At 42.8% G+C, this 25,283-nt stretch overlaps 1 protein-coding gene across 2 annotated transcripts in view; it reads right to left on the bottom strand.

Moving 5' to 3' along the window:
- The window catches only part of mgat4c (mgat4 family member C), a 567,909-nt gene that overhangs the window by 215,358 nt on the left and 327,268 nt on the right, over positions 1-25,283 (bottom strand). For both annotated transcript variants that reach the window (XM_079560422.1, XM_079560423.1), the window contains 3 exons: positions 23,235-23,383; positions 18,433-18,580; positions 7,150-8,796 (listed from right to left, as the gene is read on the bottom strand). In XM_079560422.1, the coding sequence (XP_079416548.1) occupies positions 7,640-8,796; positions 18,433-18,580; positions 23,235-23,366 (1,437 nt within the window). In that variant the 5' untranslated portion in view covers positions 23,367-23,383 and the 3' untranslated portion in view covers positions 7,150-7,639. The remainder of the gene's footprint in view (positions 1-7,149; positions 8,797-18,432; positions 18,581-23,234; positions 23,384-25,283) is intronic.

The following is a 25,283-nucleotide window of genomic DNA, read 5'->3' as shown; positions in this document are numbered from 1 at the left end:
GAGAGAGCGCAGGCAGTAAAACAGGTCTGACGCTGTGGAGACCGGCTTAACAGGAAGGTTATGGGGCTGTGTAAACCATAAGAGCACTGGGAAACAAGGTTTAGGGACTAACCGGGACTGAAAACACAACTTTGCCTCCCAGAGACTTTGGCTTCGTCCGAATATAGTCCTCAATATTCCCTATATAGTGCTCTATAGTGGTCACGGCATTTTCTAGGGGTGTCCGAATGTCCAGAGAGAAGAACGAGAGAGAAAAGATCCTAACGTTTGCTGCTAGCCTTTAGCTCGAGCTGTTAAATGATTGATAGCTTCCTCTCTCAGACAAAAAGGCAAATAATCCAAGCCGTTTTCTTCATTTATGTAGAATCCATTCATGTCTCATGAGTTTGGTCGGTCTTTATCGCAGAAATACTTTTATTTATCAAACTTTTAGCAGACGTAGTGCACTCATTCTCTGGCGTTTTTATCTTTTTGTGATGATGACCACAACTGCCTCTAAAATCCGGCACGGTCACTCAAAAAGTTGCCGTCATGCACGGGCTTAATATAGAAGTAATGAGTTTAAAAATGACTAACTTGCATCTGGTCTCTTTAAATGTCAAATAAAACGGCTGTAAAAGTGCCCAAACGCTCGTTCTGATTCATAAAATAAACATTTGCAACAACAAATCAATTCGGATCAAAACATTTTCAAAATCTACACATGACGTCACTCAGCGAGGAGGAAGTCGTGGCTTCTGTCTGAATCATAGATACAGTATATATAAAGGCTAGATGTCTTAAGGCAGAGTCACTTCTGGCATAACGGGCGGCCATCTTGCCACAGGGAAGCTTTCTGGCTCAGGTAAGTGATCAGCACAAATCCTCTTATCTCGCTCAAATCGTCACGGATTTACAAACGGTTTGGTTTCTTACAAACGTTATTAACGTGGCTATAATTCTGAAAGCTGGAACATGCTGAAATAAAGATTTTCTTTTTTTATTCATATGTATGCCGTGTCATGCCTACATCTCTGAGGTTTATAGCAAACCAAACCGTTTGAAACTCGGTAGAAAATTGACATATTATTAATAGACGGTCATTCCTCATTCATCCCCGTTTACCACAAGGACCACGTTCGAGGGGGAAATCATAGCGGATTTACAGACTCCTCCTCCCCAGCTCTGATGAGGCATGTTCCTAAAAAGGGCATAATCTTCGTTATGTGTAGTTTGTGCAGCTCCAGTGGTTTCTGGTTTCTTTTATTGTAACTAACCCAGTGTTATCACTGGAGGAATATCTAGCTGTAGAAAGTTTAAGAAAATTAGAAACCAGGCTTTAAAGTTCTTTTTAACGTGTTTGAAGTGCAATGCTGTCTAATGGGAGACTAGCAGCTATATGGAGTTACTACAGCAATGGCGGCCTCTAGTGTCATCATCAAGCAGAGCAGCCAGCGGCCATTGGCTTGCCTAGGCTGGAGCCCGGGGGCCCAGGGGCCTACAAAAAAAAAATACAAATAACTTTTTTTCCCCCTCCCTTTAGGGAACTTTAGGGGCTCCATAGTTTTCTGATTGGAAACACACATCTGTGAGTATAAGTGAGCTATATTTCATGGTTAGCCCAGTGGCCTATGGGTAGGTTAAAGGGGCTAGATGCAAGTTAGCCATTTTCTACTCACTACTGCCACCTCTGGTCACATGTGTAACTGCAGCTTCTATATTAAGCTCATGCATGACGGCACTTCGGACCCGAAGTAAAAAATGTTCAGTGACAGTGCAGGATTTTAGAGGCAGTTGTGGCGAACAGGTCTGGGCTCATTCTACACATTAAGACATGGTTGGAACATGTAAGGGGAGGAAAATACTTAATTCTAACATTTCTAAAACTCTGTATAGTCCCTTTAAGTCGGCCCAGCTTCTAGCTGTGAGGCACGAGTACTACTGCACCGCCTCTCTTCCTAACAGATAACACATGAGCCTCCTCTGTTGAGCTCCAATTCAAGTTCACAACAAAGACAAGAAATCCATAGTTTTCTTCAACTTTGAGACATAAATAGATGAATTAAAAGACTAATGACCCCAAAATGTGAGTAAATATCTTGAATGCTCCGCCCACCTCGTTTAATTCTAAGTTTAATAAGTCGGCACATGATCTGAAAAGCTGCAGAGTGTGGGTTTGAATAATGCATTGTTTACTACCAGCTTCTTAAAACAGCGGTGAAATTAGTCTTAACTCCATTAAAAAAGCATCAGCGAAAAGCAAACCGCCTAACCTAGAGACCGATGAAATTTTCACACGCTCGCAGCCTGTAGGAATTATGAGACAAATTAAAGGCGGCGACACAAGCGAAAGCAGATCCATTTTCCAATATTTGAGAGAAAGCTGTGTTTACTCTGTTATGACTGTGAAAGGTGCTACACAAACAAAGTCTTATCTTTGACGGCCTCTTTTTGGCCGCAATAGAAACATTCTCTCACTTCCAGTCCATTTTAACCAAAGACTTTAAACTCAATTTCTCCCCAAAGGAAACTCTCCCAGGTTCACAAACTCATTCTGCGTCTGGCGCCGCTGTGGAAGGATCCGATAGAGACTTCGCCTTCGCTGCAGGGGAGCTGTACGGGAAAACAAAGAGCAATTTACCGAAGGGAAAGAGAGAGAGGGGGGGAGAGAGGGGGGGGGAGAGGGGGGGGGGGGGTGAGGGGAGAGAAGGGAGAGGGGCACTGTCAGAGCAGCTCGCACGTAAACAGACAACAGAACAGGAGCAGCACAGACAAAGGAAAAGTACAAGGAAATGGAGATTATACAGAGTGGAGCATATGGTGCGGCTGTTCAGGCACCTGTTCGGATTGTTGAAAGACTACAGGAACATCACCGCGCTCATGAATACTAAGGCCTGAGTTTATGGGACCTTTAAAGGAGACAAAATCTACTCCATTATAACCAGTGTTTCTTGTCATGCATAAGTTACTGCCATGTGAGAGTCCTCAGAGTCCTCTTGGAAAGGAACTGGTGTTTCTCTTTAATGTTTTCTTCACGAGCAGCTTCTTAAAAAGGCACAAAAAAAGCAAACTGTATAAATTAGAGACAGATAAAATTGTGTAACTCTTGGGGACCGATCTTGTGTTTCTAAACGCAGGATAAAGCAGAAATCTTTCGCTTAGGAGTAGGACCTCCTGCTGTAAGTGGGCAGGACAGACTCCCGTGGCCAATGGCGATTTTAGGCAGAACAACCTTTTTCTTCCAATCAAGACTCCGCGACCTGGAAGGGCTGAGGGCAGGGCAAAGGGTGGTGGGGGAGTGGGGGAACACGTGCTTTTGTTTGGGTCCCGTTAACGCAGTAATGTACAGAACAGACTGGCACTACAGCAGGACCAGTGTATGTCTCTTTCTCTCGGTACACGGACACATGTAATGTATAACTCAAGTACTCAGTTTGACCGATAGAGCTTAAAAGCCTCTCCTTGAACCGTCACCTTAACCCCCAGCTCACATTAACTACGGTCCGGGTTCAGTTCGGGTTCGGTTCAGTCCAGTCCGGGTTTTCCTACAAACTACCACTCACAGTGAGTCCGGCTGACACTGTGGTTCTGCCGTTTCCAGCGCCAGACTCTGTGCCAGGCACAGAAACGGCACTCGCGAGAACAGAAGTGCACGTGGGTTCACCCTCTTGGTGCGAGTTCACTTGACAAGTAGCTCTGTATATAAGTATTTTAGTAAACAAATGCCGTATTTGCCAGTACAACGACTCTCCCCAGTGAAGTGGATGCTTTGCAACACACTAGTGCCCCCGTGTCACTGGTAATGGACGTTATGCTCGTGTACAGGTGATAAATGAGTCCAGATAAGTAGTGAGCAGACAGATTTTATTTTGAAATACAGGGAATCTTCTTCTCTCACGAGACCCGACTTCCTTCTTGGCCCGTGCTTTTCTGTCAGCTTGATCCGTAGGACTCCGCTTGATCCGTAGGACTCAAAAATAGACTTCTTGCGGACTCTTTCCGTTGCCACCGTGCGGCTGCCGGAAGACTTTGGTAACCGGACCCGGACTTGGCGGAGCAGTACGAGTGTGCAACATTGCTTTTAATGACGTTTACTTTGAGCTCATGGGCGTATTGCTGTGGAGGGGTTTGAGCGATCCTGAACTGATCCTGAAGCTCTGTTGTTCGGGGGTTTTGTGCCCCTGGTAGGGTCTCTCGTGGCAAACAGGTCCGAGTTGACGGGTCAGACAAAGAGCGATTCAGAAGCCTCTTATGAGAGACCAACAGGCCCGGGTAGAACCATGAGGCCGTCCTTCTGTGGACCCACCACCTGCAGGAGGAGCCAAAGGGGCTGGATGGAGCTTATAGAAGCCGGTTATGCTAAAGGAAGAACATGAGGCAGCGCGATGTAAATGAGGAAAAGAATGTGAGGCTGATATAGGAGAGCAGCGCTGTTTGTGCTGCCTGTAATAAATCACGCCTCAGTCGACCTATTTCATTTAACAGCGCCCTCTCGCCAGTGGGGCAGTCATATTGTAGCAGCAAGATGACGCCCGTCTAACGTCACCTTTGGAGCAGCGCTGTCCTTGCGCCAGGCGGAAGATCTGGCCCTTGATGCCGAAATAAATAAAAAGTGAAATTACAAAAGGCAACAACAAACTTCTGATGTAGCCAGGCTTTCTGTTCAAGGCTGACAAACGAACTGTGAATCAGAGGGGAGAGAATTTTCTTATCATAAAAATAACTCTGATTTTGCTCATAATCTGTGCTTTACATAGTCTGTCCTGTGTTTTCTTGAAGCTACTCACCGTCGCCGACAAACTCTGTGAAGATCGATTTGTTCATCTTTACTGTGTCATAGCTTCGGCGTCAGAAAACATGAGGGTTATTTGTGTATTTTTGGAAACTTAAACACGCTATTTTCATAATAAAGTGGTGCATGAAGTGACTCATTGCTCTTAAAAGTAACGCTGCACTTTTTACAATAGTCCTTCGTCAAACACAAACCTGGAGAAGTATTATGTTCTGAGTAATCCTCTTCACTTTGTGGATAACTGTCTTCTCCATTAAAGAATCAGTGCACAGCAGAGGGGCATTCAGACATTTATTATTGAGCGTAGGACGTCCCACTTCAGTGCCTTAAAACAGTTACAATTGACATTTTAATACATTTGGAATATTTTGGGGTAGAAAATTGAGTTTGTGACTAAAACACGGGACAAACATCAAATCCAAATGTTCAGTTTAAAGCTAGCTGCTCAGGTGGCAATTCGTTAATGATCCAAACTCAGCCCTGCTTCAGACAAACGATTTAAACAAGTGTTTATTTTTATAGAAATACTGTAGGTTTGAGGCCAGGCCAACCATATGATTCTCTCACTGTATACTATAAAGACGTTTGTATATGAGATGTTATGGTTTGTGCCGCCTTGAATGGTGCAGACACACACACACACACATTTATAAAATACTAGATCAGATATTGCCATATTAATCCATTGGAATCCATTGGAATTTATGTAGCAAGCCATTCCCAAAGTCCAGAGTAAATGAAAGAAATTCACTCGATTCAAAATGACTCGTAAAGGCGCTATAGAGTTCGGGAATGTGGCGTCATATCGCTAAGCATTGTGGGATTAGCAGCAATTGTAAACTAATGGAGATTTTAAAAGTTAAAATACCAGAGTTATTGTTCACATTAAAAGACTTGGACACCACAGTGAGTTGGGTGTGTTTACCAGCAGTAACTCAGTAGTTAATGGAGTTCTTCCATGGCTTTTTTCTCCACTTTTTAGCTAGTGTTTGTCAATGGAAATGTATACTAACAGCTGCAAAGATGGCGGATCTCCATGGTAACTGTGGAATTTCCCGAACTCTATACCTTACGTTTTTTTAATCTTTTGTTGCGTGACATACTTTTTGCCCCATAAAAGTAAAGCCTTCATTTGGGTGCAGGATGGTCCAGTGTGTTGACGGACCGCCAGTGCTGGGGATATGTTTTTGGGTCCACTTGACTTTGTAGTTCCATAACCCTCAGGATCTTTTAAGACATTCAAAATGACTGTATCAATTTTATGGGTTCATTTTGTCGGACACTAGGGTTAGAGAAATCTTTTTACCTTTACATGTTTCAGCCACCAACATGCGACGAGGTGTCACTTATCAGCTGCTCTGACTTCCGAGGTGTGACCAGTCTGTCGGACCTGTTGGGACGTCAGACTGGTCACACCCCCTGCCGCCTGGTGGATTCAGGGCGACAGGGGGCGTAATCATTGGAGGAGGGCGACCCAGGTGTGGGACAGTGTTTTACTGAGTCCGCCCTCAGCAGCGATGGCCCTGCTTATGAACACGCCCAAAACGAAATGTGTTTTGCCTTTGCCATCCGGACGTCATAATGAATGCCTGACAGAAACTTACTTTGAATTCACATTTTTGCACAGATTTGGCCTTTTAAAGACACGTGGTCCTAAACTTTTGATCAGCTGCAAAAACAGATTTGAGTTTAATGGTTCTTTTCAATAAAACATTTTTTTGTCTCACTCTTCTACTTGTTGCATATTGAAGTTCTGCTTGGAACCTTGATAAGATCCATCCATGTAACATGTGAACTTTTGCAATTTTTTCAAGTGGTCTTAAACTGCATTCGGGTGTCGGTTAATTCAATTTACCGCCTTTGCTCTGCCCAATCCCGTCAGACCATAGAAGCTAAGCAGGGAAGGGCCTGGCAGGACTTGGATGGGAGACCGTTTGGGTAGTAGCTGACCTCCACCGAGTATGGAGTGAACGAATAGTGCAATGTAAAGTGTCTTTGAGTGTCCAGAAAAGTGCTATACAAAAGCAATGCATTATTATTATTATTAAAGCAGTAAGTTTGAACAAAATCTCATCAGATCTCTCACGCTAAACAGAGTAGACCTGGTTAGTACCTGGACGAAGGACCAAAGGGGAATAACATTAGGCCGGTGTGAGTGAGTGGTGATGGTCAGGTCCGTTGGTGCAATGCTCTGAAAAGCATTGTACAAGAAAATTCCCTCCCGTCCGGACCCCACTTTGGGAACCACTGATGAAAAGTAAATGGGGACTTTACCTAATACTGTGATTTCCTTTTAAATTACTTTGTTAATTTGACTTTTAGGTGGTTGTGCTTTCTCTATTGACCAGTGGGATGTTATCAGGATTGTATTCTAACACTCCATCAGACTTTGGCTCTTCCTTCAATCTCAACATGGCCGCCGCTCTCGTCAGAATAAATAAACTGACTTTACCAAGGCTATAGAATACAATGAGACCGTCACATGGCCGGCCGGACTTTGCACGGGAGAGATCCACAACCCCTTCCCCTGCACAGGAAGTACCTGGATATTGCTGGATTTAAAACATTACTTTTGAGAAACTAAACATCTTTAAACAAACTGTTCCTTATTCCTGACTTATAGGCCTCCCCACTCACATCTATGACATTTGTAAAGGACATTATTTAGTCTAGAATTGCTTTCATAAAACATTTACAAAAGACATGCCCGGAAACAAGTTTAACCACACGGTCCCTTTTAGAACGACATTTACATTCAGGTATAAAAAACTACAGCTTCGTCAATAAATACATACAAAATAAATAAATAGGAAATCATAGGAACTCATATTATTAAATGATAGAAACTTGTTCTTAAGAGTTCTGCAGTCACTGGCTCGGCGGCTGCGTTGTCCATATACTTATACTCCGGATTATGAGCCACTCTTTCTGATTGGCCGTGACCACAATCCTGATGCATTCGATGTCGAACGCGATTTTACGGTCCACGTCCTGCACCTCCACGTTGCCGTTTTTAAACTCCCCGATGGTGATGAAGCTGGAGCACTGCTTTCCCTTCTTCGTCCCCACCAGCTTCTCCCCGACCTCCAGCGCCCCGTGATGCAGGACGTCGTTTTGCCGGTCGTCCGAGCCCGTGGCCACCTTGATCTTGCTGATTTTGGCCGACCGGTTGAACACGATCATGAAGAAGTCTCCGGTCGCCGGCGGCTTGCCCCAGAAGTACTCGTCGATGGTGCTGTACGCCTTCGTCGCGTCGTACGTCTCGAAGACGTTCATGTTGGTGTACAGGTTCGCGGGCGGGTTGTCGGGAATGTCCAGGGAGTCCTCCTCGAAGTCGTCGTCCTTCAGCTTGTTCTCCGCGCCCTTGTACGACGAGTAGTATCCCATGTGTTGGAACAGCGACGGCTTGAACCTGATGACGTCCTTCTGTGCGAGCAGCCCGCGGAAGTGTATGAGCAGCCAGTCGCACGGCATCTCCTGGTAGAACATGAGCAGGAAGTGCGCGAGCCTCGGCAAATCCCGCGAGTGGTACAGCTTCCCGATGTATCCCAGTTTGGAGAATTCCAGCGTGACCCAGTACGAACCTTCCCGCGAGGTGATGACCTTCTTCAGCGCGGTCAGGAAGTTTCTGGAGCAGCGGACGTCGTCTTCCAGCATCATGTAAAACTGGGACAGGTTGGTGCAAAAGTTCAGCAGGAAGGCGTAGTCCACGTTTTGCTTCGAGCGGAACCGGACTCGGTCTTCCGGGTCGTTGTAGTTTCGTTTCAGTCCATCCAAAGACGGGTAGAAGTCCTCCGGCGCTTGGATGACCAGCAGGCGTCCGGCGATGATGTGGTGGGCGAACTTGCGGGAGATTTCCTGGACAAGGTTCTCGCACCACACCAGGTCGAAATCGGCCAAGTGCACCACGACCACGATCTCCTTCAGCTCCTCGTAGCTGGACTGGTCGAAGATGGATTTGATGGTTTCCAAAAGGTAGTTCCCGCGTTTCCGCTTCACCGATGAGAGGCCGATGGTGAGATACTCTGCAAAGGAAGACGGAAAAAGCTATTAATTTAGATGAAAATGAACCAATACCCTCACTCCAAATGTTAAATCAATTTAAAGCATTCTTAGTTCGTCATGTTGGCAAAAAATCCAGATTGTTTCCAAACTGCAATGAATGCTGTCTGTGTAAGCTCTCAGTTGTACAGGAGTTGTCCATCTTCAATGAAGGTATTCGAGTCGTCTTCTGTACTCAGTGGCTGGAGTCTCAAGAGACTCCTGTACGACTGAGAGCTTACACAGACATCTTGTTGCCAACTTTGGGAGAGACACCCTTCTTCTTCTTCCCTTCTTATTGATGCCCAGCTGCCTGAAGCAGAAGGCCCTGGAAGCAGGGTATACAGCAGAGACGTTGCAACAAAACTATGTGATGAGGATTTTGGATTTGAGGATTAGACGACTTAATCAAGGAATCTACCTGGACTCCAACCACTGAGTACAGAAGACGACTCGAATACCTTCATTGAAGACGCAATGAATGCTGTTTTAAAATGTAGAATACTAAATGCCGTGTTCACTTTTACGTATTCTGATGCTATAATGTGTTAAATATATTTATCAGAAATTATCTGCTGCTAATCCAATGTTCAGCAGCTCTGTTGGCTGATGTTACTGAGATATGGGCTATAATGTTCAACAAATCACTTCTATCCAATGGGTGAGGAATATTACTGTAATACCACCCCCTGGTGGCCAGGGGCGACACCAAAAGACACTTGGTAAACAGCATTCCTATGTAGTCTTTGCCTGGCTCCAAAGAGTTTATTTTTTTTATGAAAATGGCCTTGACCCATGTGACAGCGCTGGCTGAGGTATCATATTTTTAACCACTCTGGTCTTTGTGCAGCAGAAATAAAAAGTGGAAGCCTAAGTCTATGATTGACAGGCTCTGTGGAGGCTCAGAGGGTGGCGCCTTATCGGTCTTTCAAGGAGCAGCCATGTAAATTTCACAGGCCACGCGGGATCATTACTATGAATGTGGCTGAATGTGACCCGCCGATCTCTTTTATATAGATCTATGCTTCAGAAAAAAACCTTAACATGTTGCATACTGGCCGTGAGTGTTAGTACAGTGTTAATTTTGACAAACATATTTTATTTTAGTTTTAGTTTTAGTCTTTTGACTAAAATGTAATTTAATTTTAGTCGAGATTTAGTAAAAAAAAACGTTTTAGTCTAGTTTTAGTTGACTAAAATTGCATGTCAATTTAGTCGACTAAATTTAAGACTAATTTAGCATTTATAATATTCATTATAATCATATTTAATCTTGTTCCTCTGCTTTATGGAGCTGCTCCCACATGAATAAAGCTCAGAGCTGATCCTTTGGCAGTGAATTTACTCTAATATACAACCTATATTTTTATTGCAAAAGAAAGCAGTTAGAGTGATCAGCCGTGCAGAATACTTGGCTCCAACAAATCCACTTTTTATTAGACTAAATATCTTAAAATTGCATGATCTTGTTGATGTTTACACAGCAGTTGTGATGTACAAAGCTCACAATCTCATGCTCCCTCAGAGTCTACAGGAGATGTTTCAAACTAGAGAATCTATATACAACCTTAGAGGAACTGAACTGCTACAAAAACCTCTGGCGCACAGTAATACTAAGAGGAGGTGTTTATCAGTTAAAGGCGTTGCTCTATGGAACGGTTTATCTATTCAACTTAAGGCTCCAAAACTATTAAAGCATTTAAGAAAATGTATAGTTAAACATGATAGAGAAGTATAGAACACTTGAATGAAGACCATTAGAAAAGAAGTCGATCGAGGAAACAAAGCATCATTTTTGATTGTTGAAGTTTAAGTTTTGTGCTTAAGTGTTTCCATCGTTGGTGTTAGAGAAAGTGTATAGTGTGTCATCTTTGGACACAGAGTCACAGTTGTAAAAGGGATTAGGCAGAATAAGTCTTAGCTTCAGCCTAAACTCCTTTCGGTCAGGCATCATTTAGATTAAATTCTTAATGTATGTGATTTCTTATTGTAAAATGTCTAAGATATTTGGAAAACATATGACATGTGATTTAAATGTTCATATGACCGAAGAAAATAAATTTACTAACTAACTAATTTAAATGATATGAGGCTCTTTCAGACTGTCAATAGACGTTTGGATGATTTTAGTCTCTCCTTTTCATTTTCATTTAGTCTTATTTTAGTCGACTAAAATATCTGGACATTTTAGTTATAGTTTTAGTCTCATGAGAAACTTTTAATTTAGTTTTAGTCCAATTTTAGTCGGAAAAAATATCACTTTGACTAAAATTAAGACTAAATATTTTAGTCGACGAAATTAACACTGGTTCCTTAAGCCCCACAATAACCATTGGATGACAAGCAACAACAGATACCTTTTTTGCCAAGCGGCGGTAAATGACCAAAAATCATCGACAGTAGGTGCGTTTTGTGACTTATAACCTCACTTATAATATTAGTTTGGAGCCTCTAATAACATCACAATGACACACGCCACCCTTCACTGATTGGTTTCTCCACTTATCGTTGTTTTCCATATCCAGGCAAATGCAGGAGGGTCATTCAGATGCGTTTGAAGAAATACCTAAGAAGGAAACTATGCTGCTTTATTGTCTTCTTCTCTTTTGCATTATATCCGATGGTGTGGGATATGATCTGCACCATTGCTTGTGTATAGTATTTACTCTGCTTTATAACCAGGCATTGCACACAGCTGCTTTGCCTCTAAAAGACTTCCTCCTGTCTGAAGTAATCCTTGTTACGACCGAGCGGTTCGGATGGAAAAGGTCACGGCAGCACCGCGGAGTCGCAGCAAAGCCTTGTGTTTCCACCGCAGTGTAGAACAACAATAACAAAGTGCAGGTGACAAAATGTTCCACTTCTGCAAAGGAAACCGGCTCTATTTGAGTCCTGGACCTGCTGCTCGCGGTGACACAGGGGCTGCTCGTTTGGTTCGGCTGATTCTTCGGCTGAGCTTCGAATGGTTTACAATGAAGTGAGGACGATAAAGGCCAACGAGATGAAGTAAATGTGGTCAGAATCAAACATACACTTGGTCTATACACTGCCCGACCAACTGTTCGGATCTGGGTTTGCCGTAGTTGGTCAGGTCTAGCTTAAAAGAATGCAACCAGATTATTCCATCGATGGATTTCTTCTTCCCTGATGGCACGGGTATATTCCAAGATAGGCAATGCCAGGATTCATTGGACTCACATTGTGAAATAGTGGATCAGGGCAGATCAAATGGATTTTCCGCCTCAGAGTCCAGATCTTAACCCCATTGAGAGTGTTAGGGAAGTGCTGGAGAAGGCTTTGTGCTGTGGTCGCACTCTCCCAACATCAATACAAGATCTTAGTGAAACATTAATGCAGCACTGAATCTTCTGACATCGCCCAAACTTTTTGAAACAGCGAATGTATTAGAGCGGGTTTGCTTGTGGCGTTCCTTTTGGTCGGGCAATGTAGACATATAGTTCATATAAATAAACTTGTTTTTATGTATCTTTTCTATTGTCCAATTAAAATATTCATTCATTCATAAGGCTTTAGTAGTGATGGGATTTACGGGAGCTCAGACTTTGGGATTTAGCCTTTCATAAACAAGATGTAACCTTTTTTTTTATTTAAAGGGGCTAGATGCAAGTTGGCCATTTTATACTCACTACTGCCACCTCAGGTCATACGTGAAACTGCAGCTTCTATATTAAGCTCATGCATGACGGCACTTCAGACCCGAAGTAACATCTTTCTGAGTGACAGTGCAGGATTTTAGAGGCAGTTGTGGTGAACAGGTCTGAGCTCATTCTACACATTAGGACATGGCTGGAACATGTAGGGGGAGGAAAATACTTAATTTTAACACGCTTAAACTCCGTATAGTCCCTTTAAATCATCTAAAACAGGGGTCCTCAAACTTTTCTCTCTGGGGCCACATAATTGTTCCTGACTGTGATGGGGGGCCGGGCCGGGTTGGCTATAACATAGAATTGTATGACCCAGACCAAAACACAGCAGGCCTCATTGTGAAGTAGAGATTACTCGCCTGGCACAGTCGTCCCAACTACTATATCCACCAGATCAACACTTGATTCCAGGCACATGTTTATTTAGCTGTAGCGGTTTGCAAAAACAGCAATCAAGTCTTCACACTTTATTTTAATTTGAAATACAGACGGCATCTCGTCATAGAAGGGGGCGTGGCCTCGCCCAGGGGGAAAATAGAATCTTCTGGGAAACACAATTTTTCACTCTTTTTAGCCATTTTCTGGTGTAATGTAAACTTATCTATCACATACAAATAAAATCAAGTGTAACTGGGGTCCATAAGGATATTTTTTCACAGCAGATTGTTCAGTAGAAGTGAAAAAACGGAAGTCATAGCAAGCGCTAGCTAGCGTTAGCATTAGCACAATGCTAGCATGTAGCATCATGTTAGCGTTCTCCGTTTTTTTTATGTATGTATGTGCTGTTGAACCACTTTGCTCCTCTCCATGTCTTTGTATTTTTATTTAGTATAAAACTATATTCATAATTCAGCATTTGTTGAAGCAGTTTTTGAATAATTAGAGAAAGTTTAGATTTTCTCAAAATTGCTTTCCCCCTTAACTGTTTTCAATAATGACCATACGCGCGATTCCAGAGATGCCGTCTGTATCTATTCCATTTATTTTTATTTTCAAATAAAACATTGTTGCAAATTGTGACCAAAGTAATAACTGCTTACACTTTATTATTCATTCACTCCACACTCTGAGGTGTTAAAAGCTTAATTTACCACGTGGCTATAATGTGTTGTTTATGTCCTGATCTCTTATGTCAGTGGCCCTGTTGGACCTGTGTGGAATTCTTTTTTATTTGTTTAAGTTGCCCCCTAGTGGCTGGAATGAGTATACTGGTTATTTAGTAAAAAACAAATCATAACTCCGCACAGGAATGGGAGACTTACTTTTTTTAGGACATACTTAGGGATGTGTGCTCTACAAGTCAGGGGCTGGGTTAAATCATCAGCCGTAGTTTGAGGACCCCTGATCTAAAACAGTGGTTCTCAACCTTTTGGAGCCGCGACCCCCATTATAACAAAAAATGGCTAAAATGAAAGTCATCAAACTACGAACAAATAATGGCACTCTGGTAAAATAGCAAACACATGCCACAATAAAATATTAGATTATATGCTGATGAAAACATGGCTATTTTATCTAAATGATCTGGCGACCCCCCAAATTTGTCTTGCGACCCCCAGGTTGAGAACCACTCAAACTTGTAAATACTAAATAAATACTGTTTAAAGTGACACTAGCCCGCAGCTAGCTTTTCCCGTTAGCATGCTAGCTTCTTCTTTGTGATTCTATTAGTGTGTATTGGTGGCTCCGGTCCGGTGGCAGTCAAGTTGCAAGCATGGTTTTCTGGTCAGAGACACCAGGGGGAGATGAAAGACCCTCCAATCATCCCATAAACACTTGTATTACCCCCACAGGGACTACAGAGAGGATTTATTAAGGTAAACATGTTACTCAGTGCTGCTTTAAGGAGAACACTTCAAACCGGATCTCCATTGTGAAAAGAGCCGGTGAGTCATGAACATCACGTCACGGTCTCCAACCTTTTTGAACCCAGTGAACTACCTAACTGTGTAACTGTGACTCGGGTGGCGTTCTTACTCACTTTCTACTCTTACGGAGAAAACAATGAATTACAAATAAGTGTTTTTTAAAGACCTTACATGAGACAGAGCGAAGTGACTGCACCACCGGCGGAAATCCAGAAGCCGGAAAGAGAGTTTAGGACATGATTTTATTATTTGGTGATAACTAATGCCCGTTCCTTTTCATCTCTGAGTCATTGCTGTGACACGGAGCCGTAAAACCAACATCAGCATGAATTAAATGTAAGTAACTAAAGAGATTTACTAACACGTATTTGTCAATGCAAACGCACTATTGTGAATCTGCCTGAGGAGATAAGTTTTGCGCGGTTTGTTGCAGATGATGAATGGGAGCGTTTACCGTAATGTTTGTCATAAAGGCACACGGAGGAGCGCTTCCCTTTTACGGCTCCATTTAAATCAACATGTTTTTACCCACACCTCTGTCTCTGAAGGGCCTTAAACATCAGCGCGCAGCAGGCGCCGCCGCCCTGTTCGGGATTAGCATTTTATTTACAGCGCACGTCGCGTTTTCAAAGCGCGGGGAGGCAATTCACTCCCAAATATTCAGTGTTGGGAAAAGTCCTTCGGCTGCAGCGAAAACTAAACAGCGGTGTTTGTCGAGCGGCACGGTGGCACAGCAGTTAGAGCCTCACAGGACGCAGGTCATGGGTTCAATTCCCTTTTATATTCTTGTCTGTGTCGGTTTCTTCAAGGTGTTTCTATGTGTAAACATCTGATGAGTTGAAGAGGTTTCGCTGGTTCATCTAAACCATTGAAACCATAGAAGAAGTCAGGTTTTTTACTCCTACTGTATTTTACATTTCTTTTTGGATAACTGGGTTTGAATATTTGGTTGACAATATTGAATTGGGCGATTTGACCAAAATACTATAAAATCCTGATTATTTACTCTTTATGGATGATTACATTTTAATCAAAAGTGTCTCCAGATCTTATAAAACTGAGTCTTGCCCATGTATACTGTATTTAGATGAATTGCACAATTATAGAAAAATATTTTTCTGTTTTAAATATGCCCTATCTGCTGTCCAAAGGAAAACTTCATAAACCATTTTATCCTCGAGCTTTGCTGTGATTGACGTCTCTATGGGGGAAAGGGGGCGGAGTTAAGCGTAGTGCAGTATAGGTGAAACTCAGAAAATTAGAACATCGTTCATTCATTTCTGTAATTCAACTTGAAATGTGACACTATATATGATATAGACCAGGGGTGGAACGGTTCAGCTCTCTCACGGTTCGGCGCATCACGGTGCAAGAAGTTGGTTTAAAAATAAAGTAACCAAATGTTCATCCTTTGGCAGGATTTATGGTCTCGGAATAAAATAGGCAATGATTTCTACAGATGATTCGCTACAGCAAAAACATAAAATGAATAAGTAATATAGCAGCGTAGTGCAGGCCATGCGCTGGTTAAGTGATAAGTTTCAGTTTCGATTTCAATACATGGAGCTAAAACACTCCCAGCAGTGCCTTTGATGTGAGGCTCATGTTTGGGATGGGATGACATGGACAACATTACACTTGGACTTTACTGGAAACAAAGCTTTTGAGGCGGATTATGACGGAGATTGTCTGGGGCACTGGCTTTTCCCTCGTGCAGCCTGGTCGTCTGCAGGACTCGGAGAAACCTTTACAAAGCCACAGATTTGTTTTTGGAGGACGTAACAATACAGGTGTGGAGAGTCTACAGCCTTCAGTTTAGCGGTAAGTGATGATGACACACATGCACTCTGTGTTTAGGTGCACATACACACACATGACTGGCACCACCTCGCTTAAATATTAACAAATATAAACTCAAATATATTAGACCCGAATTTAGAATGTGCTTTACAAATGAACTTGACCTAAAAAGTGCGCGCCTCCTCCTTTATGACATATTAGAAGAGGAGGTTTCATGCACTGCAAAAAGTAAATATCAAGCATTGGCTGAAATGACTTGAATGGAGGAAATGTTTTTTGTTTTGAGACGTTTTTACTCATTTAGACACTTTTCCTGATCGGAAGTTTACTTTGCTTGTTTGAGGACATTTCAGACCAGTTCTAAGGTAAATCTCGCTTGAAATAAGAAAGTAAAATTGTCAATGAGATAAGACCAATTTTCTTACCCCATTGGCAAAAAAAAAAGATCTGAAATGTTTTGAAACGAGTCAGAAACATCTCGGAAAAAGTGAATCTTAACTAGTCAAAGCATCGCACATTTGGATGATTCTGCTCAAATTGAGACGTTTATACTAATCTCGTGAATCACTTTTTGCAGTGTACGAGTCTCCTCCACGCACAATCAGAATAATTTAACCTTTTAGGATTTAGCATTTAGCTCAAATGTCACTTTTACATGGTAATTCAAGCCAGTTCCCGCAGGGCATTAAAAGGCATTAAAGGCTTTTGCCAAAACGAAGGCCTCGAATGTCATTAAACAGATCTGGCATCAAACCTGTATTTCTCGAAAACACCGATGTCGCTCAACTTTGGTTTGTCAAAAATACAGAAACCGTGGATGTGTTTTGCTGCAGGTCTTTGTGGCGCCTCCTTCAGCACAAATGTTTCCTCTCTATTTGCATCCACTCGTTCCTTTTTCACTGTGAGCTCAGAACACTGCGCGGTGCAAACGTTTTGTCGGGGAGCTCGTGTTTGCTCATGAATGAAGTTTAGTCTGTTGTTGTGTGAAATCTGTGCGTTTAAAGGAACAGGCCGTCGTTTTTACATACGGAGACATGATCTGACTAAGTTTCAAACAGACATGTGGCAGTTTTATTATTACAGCTTGATATTGATTTGTTTAAACATCAATATCAGGCTGCAAATAATAAAACTCCCACACGCCTGTTCACTCTTCATCTGTGGGCGGAGCTCCAGTGGGCGGGGCCTCAGGCAAAGGCAGGACATCAATGTGTGATCTTTTTACTTCATTCAGTCAGAGCTAATTTTGGCTCTATTTGCTCCACATGATTTACATCACTATATGGACGAGGAAACATTCGCAGCTCAGTGAGACGCTCTGAGCAAATGACCTGCTTTAAAGGGACTATACGGAGTTTAAAAAGGTTCCAGCCATGTCCTAATGTGTAGAGTGAGCCCAGGCCTGTTCAACTGCCTCTAAAATCCTGCACCGTCACTCAAAAAGTTCTTAATTCGGGTCCGAAGTGGCGTCATGCACGAGCTTAATATAAAAAGCTGCAGTTACACGTATGACCTGAGGTGGCAGCAATGAGTATAAAATGGCTAACTTGCATCTAGTCTCTTTAAGACACGATTCGCAACTCACAGAATGAAGCCGTTTTCGAGACAGTCATGTGACCAGATGTTACTGAAAGAGGCTCCGAGGCATCTGCTTCAGGGAGGGCGATACAAGCTCCGCCCAGTTTTCTGCCCATCACTAATAGTTACACAAAATGAAACACATCGATTTTCTAAGCGGATAAATGTAAGGCGGAATAACAGAGGAGCACTTCCACGTCGTCCGCGCAGTAACATCTCACTTTACTGCACAGTCTACTACGCCTTACATATATACACTGCCCCTTTTTATTGGCTTAGAAAATGTACACGTCTGATTTTGTGTAACTACTGTATACTTGGATCGTGTAAAGGCTCACGTAGCTGTATTCAAATCGGGAAAACGTGGAACAGCTTGATAGCTTCTAACGTCGTCCCAGTTTGGGAAAGCTAAATGCTAACAACATTTGGGTGACTGAGCGCACGCACAAAGACCAGACAGGTACACATCAACTCATCTAAGCTCAGGTAAGAGCATGTCTCAGTATGGAAAAACTGTGGCCTGTTCCTTTAAACCTTCACTTCTAACCGAGCTTTGACATTGTGAAAATGCCGTCGATGGTTTGACAAACATCGTGAACACTCTTTATTTTGCGATGTTTGACGGCCCATGCTAACAGCTACAGGACAACAACATTGAACAGGCTGCAGGTTTCCGAAGAGAGAGAGGTGCACGGCGTTTACTCACTCTTCCTGGTGAGCGGCGTCCCGGCCAGGTATCTGTAGGTGACGTTGATGGAGCTGGAGAAGTTGCTGAGGTCCCTGATGGGCGGCGCGTATCGCTCGGAGCTCGGGGAGTGAGCCGTGGACTCGCGCAGCTGCCTCTTATCCTCCTCCTGGAACAGACACACTTTACAGCTCAGGCTCCAACATGATAATAATAATAATAATAATGTACGTGTCCAGAAAACGTCTTAAGACTCAAACATCAAGCTTGATTTTAGATCCTGCTTCACAAGCTTCTTGGTTTAGACCTAGTTTTGATCGTCATCCGGAAACTTGAGGCGCCATAAACCCCTCATTTACATATCATACTATAGACTCGAATATAATATAGTGCACTCTGTTTGGGATTCGGACACACGGCTCACCACGGGTCGTCACATGACCTGCATCGTGGAGAAACTGTGGCTGCGTGTCCGAATCACCATCAGAATGAGTGACTACGTCTAGTTTGCTAAACTTCGGTTGTGATGGATTTCCACGATGACCAAATTCAAATGACAGCTGATTGATGATTCAGATCAGTTTGACGTAACCTGGATTTTACATGAATGAATAAAACTGCTTGGATCATTCCCTTTTTGCATGAGAAGGGAAGCTATTGATCATTTAGTAGCCAGAGCTAAAGGTTAGCAGCTAACGTTAGCAACTTTTCACTGGACTGAGTTATTCGATAAGTTTGGAAACACTTTTTTATGTTTTGGCTTTTGTTTGTTTGAACACGTGGGATTATGTGAGGAAAACTCATTATCAGGTCAGTAGATTATGGATCACAGACACCACTCTGATGCTGTGATGTCATCGTTTTAGTAAAAGTCGCGGAGACGTCGTAATAATGGAACCACGTAAACGGCATTTTGAGATCTTTCCTCTGTGACCTGATTTGGAATTTTTTTTTTATTTATATAGCGCCTTTCACAGACATGGTCACAAAGCGCTTTACATGAGACAATTGTACATTCACTCCACACTCGGTGGTGGAAAGCTACGTTTGTAGCTTCAGTTTCCCCTGGGGGAGACTGACAGAAGCGCTGTCGCGACTACACACGTCTGCGCCAACGGACCCTCTGACCACCACCATACATTCACTCACACATCATTCATCCTGGCCTATTGTGCATGTTTTTAGTGGTAGGGGAAACCGGAGTGCCCGGAGGAAACCTACACAGACACGGGGAGAACATGCAAACTCCACACAGAAAGGCCCCGTCCCTGGTGGGAATCGAACCCGGACCTTCTAGCTGTGAAGCGAGAGCTCTAACCGCTGTGCTACCGTGCCGCCACAATGTTCGTTTACAGACCCACAAAAACGTCGGCTCGTATGGACGACACACTGGACTGATAAAATATCTTTGGTCCTCAGCTTGACTTCGTATGGACAGGGCAATAAAGGTTTTTTAAATATAAATAGAGATTGTGCCCTCTAGTGGCAAAATTTTAATTTAAAAAAAAGGGGAAAAAAACACATATTAGTCGCTCCGGAGTATAAGACGCACCCCCTGCCAAACTCCGAAAAAAAGTGCGACTTATAGTCCGGAACATACGGTAATAATGGTTTTACATAGCGCTTTTCTGACGCTTTACATTGCACTATTCATTCTCTCCATACTCGGTGGTGGTAAGCTACTATTGATGCCACAGCTGCCCTGGGGTAGACTGATGGAAGCGAGGCAACCAGTCTACGCCATCGGCCCCTCCGACCACCACCACTCACTCACTCACTCACTACATTCGCTAGGCTTCCTGGTGTTCCCAAACGGTCTCCCATCCAAGGCCCTTCCCTGCTCAGCTTCCCAGGTCTGACGGGATCGGGCAGAGCAAAGGCCTGAGAATCTCTGATGGAAATAGTCTTGAAAAAAAAAAGCTTCTGACCAGTACTGTATTTAAAAAAGCATCTGTTTTCATCCATTCGTGTTACGCTCAAAGTCCTGTCGGCGTCTCTTCTCCTCTGAATCTCCCGATGCATTGTGCTCGGTATCGACCCGTCTCGTGGCTGCTCACTCTGCAGAATGTGCTCCACAGTTTTCTCTCTGGACCTTCAGACAGCGCCTCAGTCTCTTCTGTCTCCCTGCCTCCTCGCTGTGTTAAATCCCTCTCTGCTCTCCTGCGCTCGTCCGATCGGCCTCTGAACCCCTCAGACGCCGCCTCGCTCCTGTCGAGGATTACTCGCTCTCCGCTTTCGTAAAAAGGCTTGTTTTCTAAAAAGTGAAAACAGTTTACATTCTGCATGAGCCGCGGGTCTCCGTGCGACGCATGCTTTATTCATGCCCGCTTCAAAAGGGGGCGATCACACCACGTTAAATTTGTTTGTGATTTTAATTATTGAGACTAACTTCCCGTATGATCCGCTCGGAGAGATTTACTTTGGGGATTTGGCTGTGTTTTTTTTTTCTTATTTTTCGCTCCTAAATATTTAAAGTCAGCACAGACACAGAAACAAAGCTATTGTAATTCTTGATGAAGGGCCAAAACGAGCGCAGCTAAAAAAACACGGCTCCCTTTACGCTTTCAATTATTCAGGAGGAATCAGTCTCATTTCCTTAGCAGCAGTTTATATGAGTCTGTTAAATCAGAGGCTTGCTAAAATATCATTAGCATTTATAACCGTGCAAATCATTTAAAGCAGAACTGTGCCCCTAGAGGCCATAAGCGCCACTGCAGGTGTCGTAGCATGTTACGTTTTTTTTACTCATTAATTGTCCGTGAGAGTAAATACTACGCTGACAGAAAAGACAAAGGGACAGAGGGATATTGTGCATCCAATTACACAATGGAGTTTGCTTTACCCAAATCTAAACGAGGATGAAAATACAACAAAAGTGAAAAAAAGAGCAACAAAACAGCGACAAAAACACGATTAAAAAGTGATGAAAAAGCAAAAAAAAAGGAGCTACTAAAGAGCAACAAAAATGTGCCGGAAAAACAACAATAACACATTGCTTTAAAAAGCAGCAAAAACGAGATGAAAACAAAACTAGGAAAACAGGACAAATAATCGTATTTAATGTGACATAAACGCTGCAACGATGCAACAAAAAAGTCATGATTCATTTTGTTGGTCTTAGCTTTCAAATGAGGTGTTACACTGGCCTATAGGCTGTAAACCTTCCAGTCGAGAAGTTTTTAGACTTGGGTAAAGAACTGCAGAAAATGTGCTTGGTTCAGGTGGGGGTTAAGGTTTTAAGCGGCGCTAGCCTGCAGTTAGCCTGTTAGCTTCTTCTTCGTGATTCCATTAGTGTGTATTGGTGACTCCGACCTGGAGGCAGGAAAGCTGCAACTGTGGTTTTTCTGGCCGGAGACACCAGGGGGAGATGAAAGACCCCCAATCATCCTATTAACACTTGTATTTCCCCCAGAGGGACGACGGAAAGGATTTATTAAGGTAAACACGTTACTTAGTTGCTTTAAAACTGATCTTTTTCCTCGCGTTGTTGCAGAATTGTCATCACTTTATTCACTTTCTTTGTTATCTCATTTTTGCCACTAGTTTAAGTTTTTTATGCTTTTTATTTGTGTTAGTGTTGCTTTTTTTTGTCATTTTTATGTCACTTTTTCATTGCTTTTTTCCATTCCTTTTTTGACGCTTTTTTGCCACATTTTTGTCACTGTTTTGTTGCACATTTGCGGATTTTTTGTGTGGCTTTTTAGTTGTGTTTTTGTCACATTTTTGCCACTTTTTTGTTGTGTTTTGGATCATGCGGATTTCTGAGGCAAACAAGCACAAAGCATTTGCTCACATTTCAGTAACAAACTTATAAATATTCTATAAATGTAAAGTCCAAATGCTGCAGTTGGTAATTTGTCAGGTGTAATTATATATAAACTAAAGCTGGAATCACTGATCTCCCTCTCTGCCTTTAAACACCGGCTCAAGGACGTTTCTAACGACTCATGTAAATGTTTTACTGATGAATGATTTTTTAATTCCCTGCACATACTGTGACTGTTTGTTTGTTTTTCATTTCCTTCCCTTTAAGTGCACACTGAGCACTTTCAGGCCAACATTGTAAATAAGAGTTTGTTCTTCATGTTTCTGCCTGATCAAATACAATAATGTCTTTCGGGTCATGGGACTTCGAGATGAGACAATTTGTTTGATTGTGAGTTATTAAAGTGATAGTCTGGAAGTTTAAATGTATTACAAATTTTACAAAATGCGCAAAATCGACCACGTGGTCTTGCATTTTGATGTAAAATAAGAAATAATATCTACTATTTTTTGTAAAGTTCAGCAACTTATCAGAATCTAGTATCCTCCCGTGTCGACCAATGAGACGAGCTTTTCCTGTGAACCAGCCTGTCAGGTCCAATCAGGAGGGAGGGGGAGGAGCTTGATCATTTACTTTTAAAAATCCTGTTCCTGCTCTCCTCATTTTGCAAACTAAGAAGGGCGTTCTCGTTAAAGAGGGGAGGAATTTGATTGTTTACTTTCATATCTCACTCAATATCTCCACACTTTGCAAATTTACAGACTATCACTTTAACCCCTCTCCGGTAAATTCAAAAGCTTCATAACTAGAGACCAACGAGATAATGCCTCATTTGAAAGCTAAGACCTACAAAAGCGATCGTAACTTTTTGTTGTCATGTTGTCGCTGCATTTTTGTCACATTTATGAGCCGTTTTTGTCATTTTGTGGATTTTTGTTGCTTTGTGACATATTTTCAATATTTTTTGTCACATTTTTGCTACATCAAAAACTCTCTCATTAGTCTTTCTCAGAGTTCAAACATTTAAAGTAATCTGGTAATGAGCAGCTCCACTGACCAGCACGTATCCGGTGTCCTCCATGTAGAGGTTGAGCAGCAGCAGCGACGTGAGCAGCAGCCCCATGAAGGGCAGGGCCGAGCGCTTCCTCAGACAGCGCATTTTGTCCAGAGACTTCCACAGCAGCCGCATGCTCCGCTCCCGGGACTCTGCGGAGGCAAGAGCGGACGGGTTAGACTCAGACCGGGACTCAGACCGGGACTCAGACCAGGACTGGACAGAGCATTATAAACCTTCTTTGGCAACATTTCGCACAGTTTGCATTGTGTGCTCGAGTGCAGAATGACCCTATGGAAAATACAAGCTGTCATTTTAAGCTCACAGCATGCTAAAGTTTGTGACAACCAGTGGGCATTTTGTTGCCTAAAATATTGAATCACAATTTTGGTCAAAGCGAAAATTTTGCTTAAACTAAAAATGCACTAAACGTAGTTAATAAAGACTAAATCTATGACTAAAATGTCCAGATGAAGAAAATAATTAAAACTCAAGAAAAATAAAAAGAAGGGAAGAAAAACACAAAACTTTCAATAACAGCTTGAAAGAAAATCAACATATATGAAGTTTCATAGAAAGAAAATGACCATATTTGGATTACAGCGTTATCTCGGTCACAGCCTTTCATGCTACACGTGGATACTAAACATGTCAGTATTTGTGAATGAGTACGTGATGTTTTGGGCCATGACTCCGCCCGCTCCTTAATGACGTCACAGCCTTGTTGGGACATGGTGACCATTCACCAACCATCCACTACTCCATCCATCTGACACGGCCTCATCAGTGAACAAGACTGTTTGAAAATGAGTCTTCATGTATTTCTGAGCCACTGCAGCCGTTTCTGCTTCAGCTTCATTGAACAGTTTAGGGGAGGCCGGATAGAAGGTTTATGCACAACTGCAGCCTCTGGAGGGTCCTACACCTTGATATTCGGGAGACTGCAGAGGCACCAGCAGCTTCAAATACCTGTTTGCTGCTTTTGTAGCAGCTGTTCTCTTAATCTGATGCGTTTGTCTGGCAGAAACACACAAATCTCCTAACAGTACGATGATTAAGATTAATCTTTCGTGAAATAGTGAAGGTTTTCATACCTGGTCCAAGGCATTCAACTATTTCACGCTTTTCATCAGCAGAGAGATCCTTTTTCTTTCCCTTATTGCTTGAAAATGTGCTTCCTTTTTCCTTAGTTTTTCCCTTAACTGGGCTTAACCTGACAATTAATCATCACAGGCGTCTGGGATTGAGGTCAGGGATTCTAAGAGCCTGAGACACAAAACCATCCATGAGTTTCATTGAACTTTTTTTTTAACCTTGAAATACAATTTGCATAATAATTTGGAACGCGTGTTAAGTTAAATCACATTATATTGTCAAAGTGAATCTACACATGTCCCGTGATGATTCATGAGCTTCACAAATGCACAGAGCAGTTCCAGGCTGGATCTATTACTCGACGAACAGTCCTCCAGGTGTGGGGTTCCCGTGTTCCCTCTCGCCTGAACACTTGTATCGGCCCGTGTTCTCCCGCCTGTGCACTCGTGTCGGAGAGGTTTTGGTTAGATGGATGTGTTGAGCCCACTTGGCCGAGCGCGTATCGAGCGGTCGGTCCCGTGCGGAGCCGCCGTGATCGATGTCCTCGGTGCAGCTGCGGGTTGATTCAGTTATGAACCGCACAGGGACACGCGTGTGCGGAAAAAAACAACACGGACTTAAAGTCTGATCGGCTGTGAGTGTTCGGGCCGAGTGAGTGACGGTGCGTGATGACTGGAGCCATTTCGATTCACCTCTTAAAACATTCTCCAGTTCTGCTTTACCCAAATCTACAAAACTCATCTAAACTGATCCCTTTCCCTACACTGTCTTCACTTTTTAACATAACTCAATTTTACGTTACTCTTTTTTGGCTTTTTTGTTGCGTTTACGTCCTTGTTTTCGTCTTAACTTGGGTAATAGCAAACTGGAGAAAATGTTTTCTTTGGCTTTACTCAAATCTAAAAGTTTGAGAAAATCAAAATACGAAAACGAGGATGAAACGCAACAGAAAAGTGA

Source organism: Gobius niger (genome assembly GCF_951799975.1).
Source record: "Gobius niger genome assembly, chromosome: 7".
Lineage (NCBI taxonomy): Eukaryota > Metazoa > Chordata > Actinopteri > Gobiiformes > Gobiidae > Gobius > Gobius niger.
This window is presented reverse-complemented; position numbering and strand designations above follow the sequence as displayed.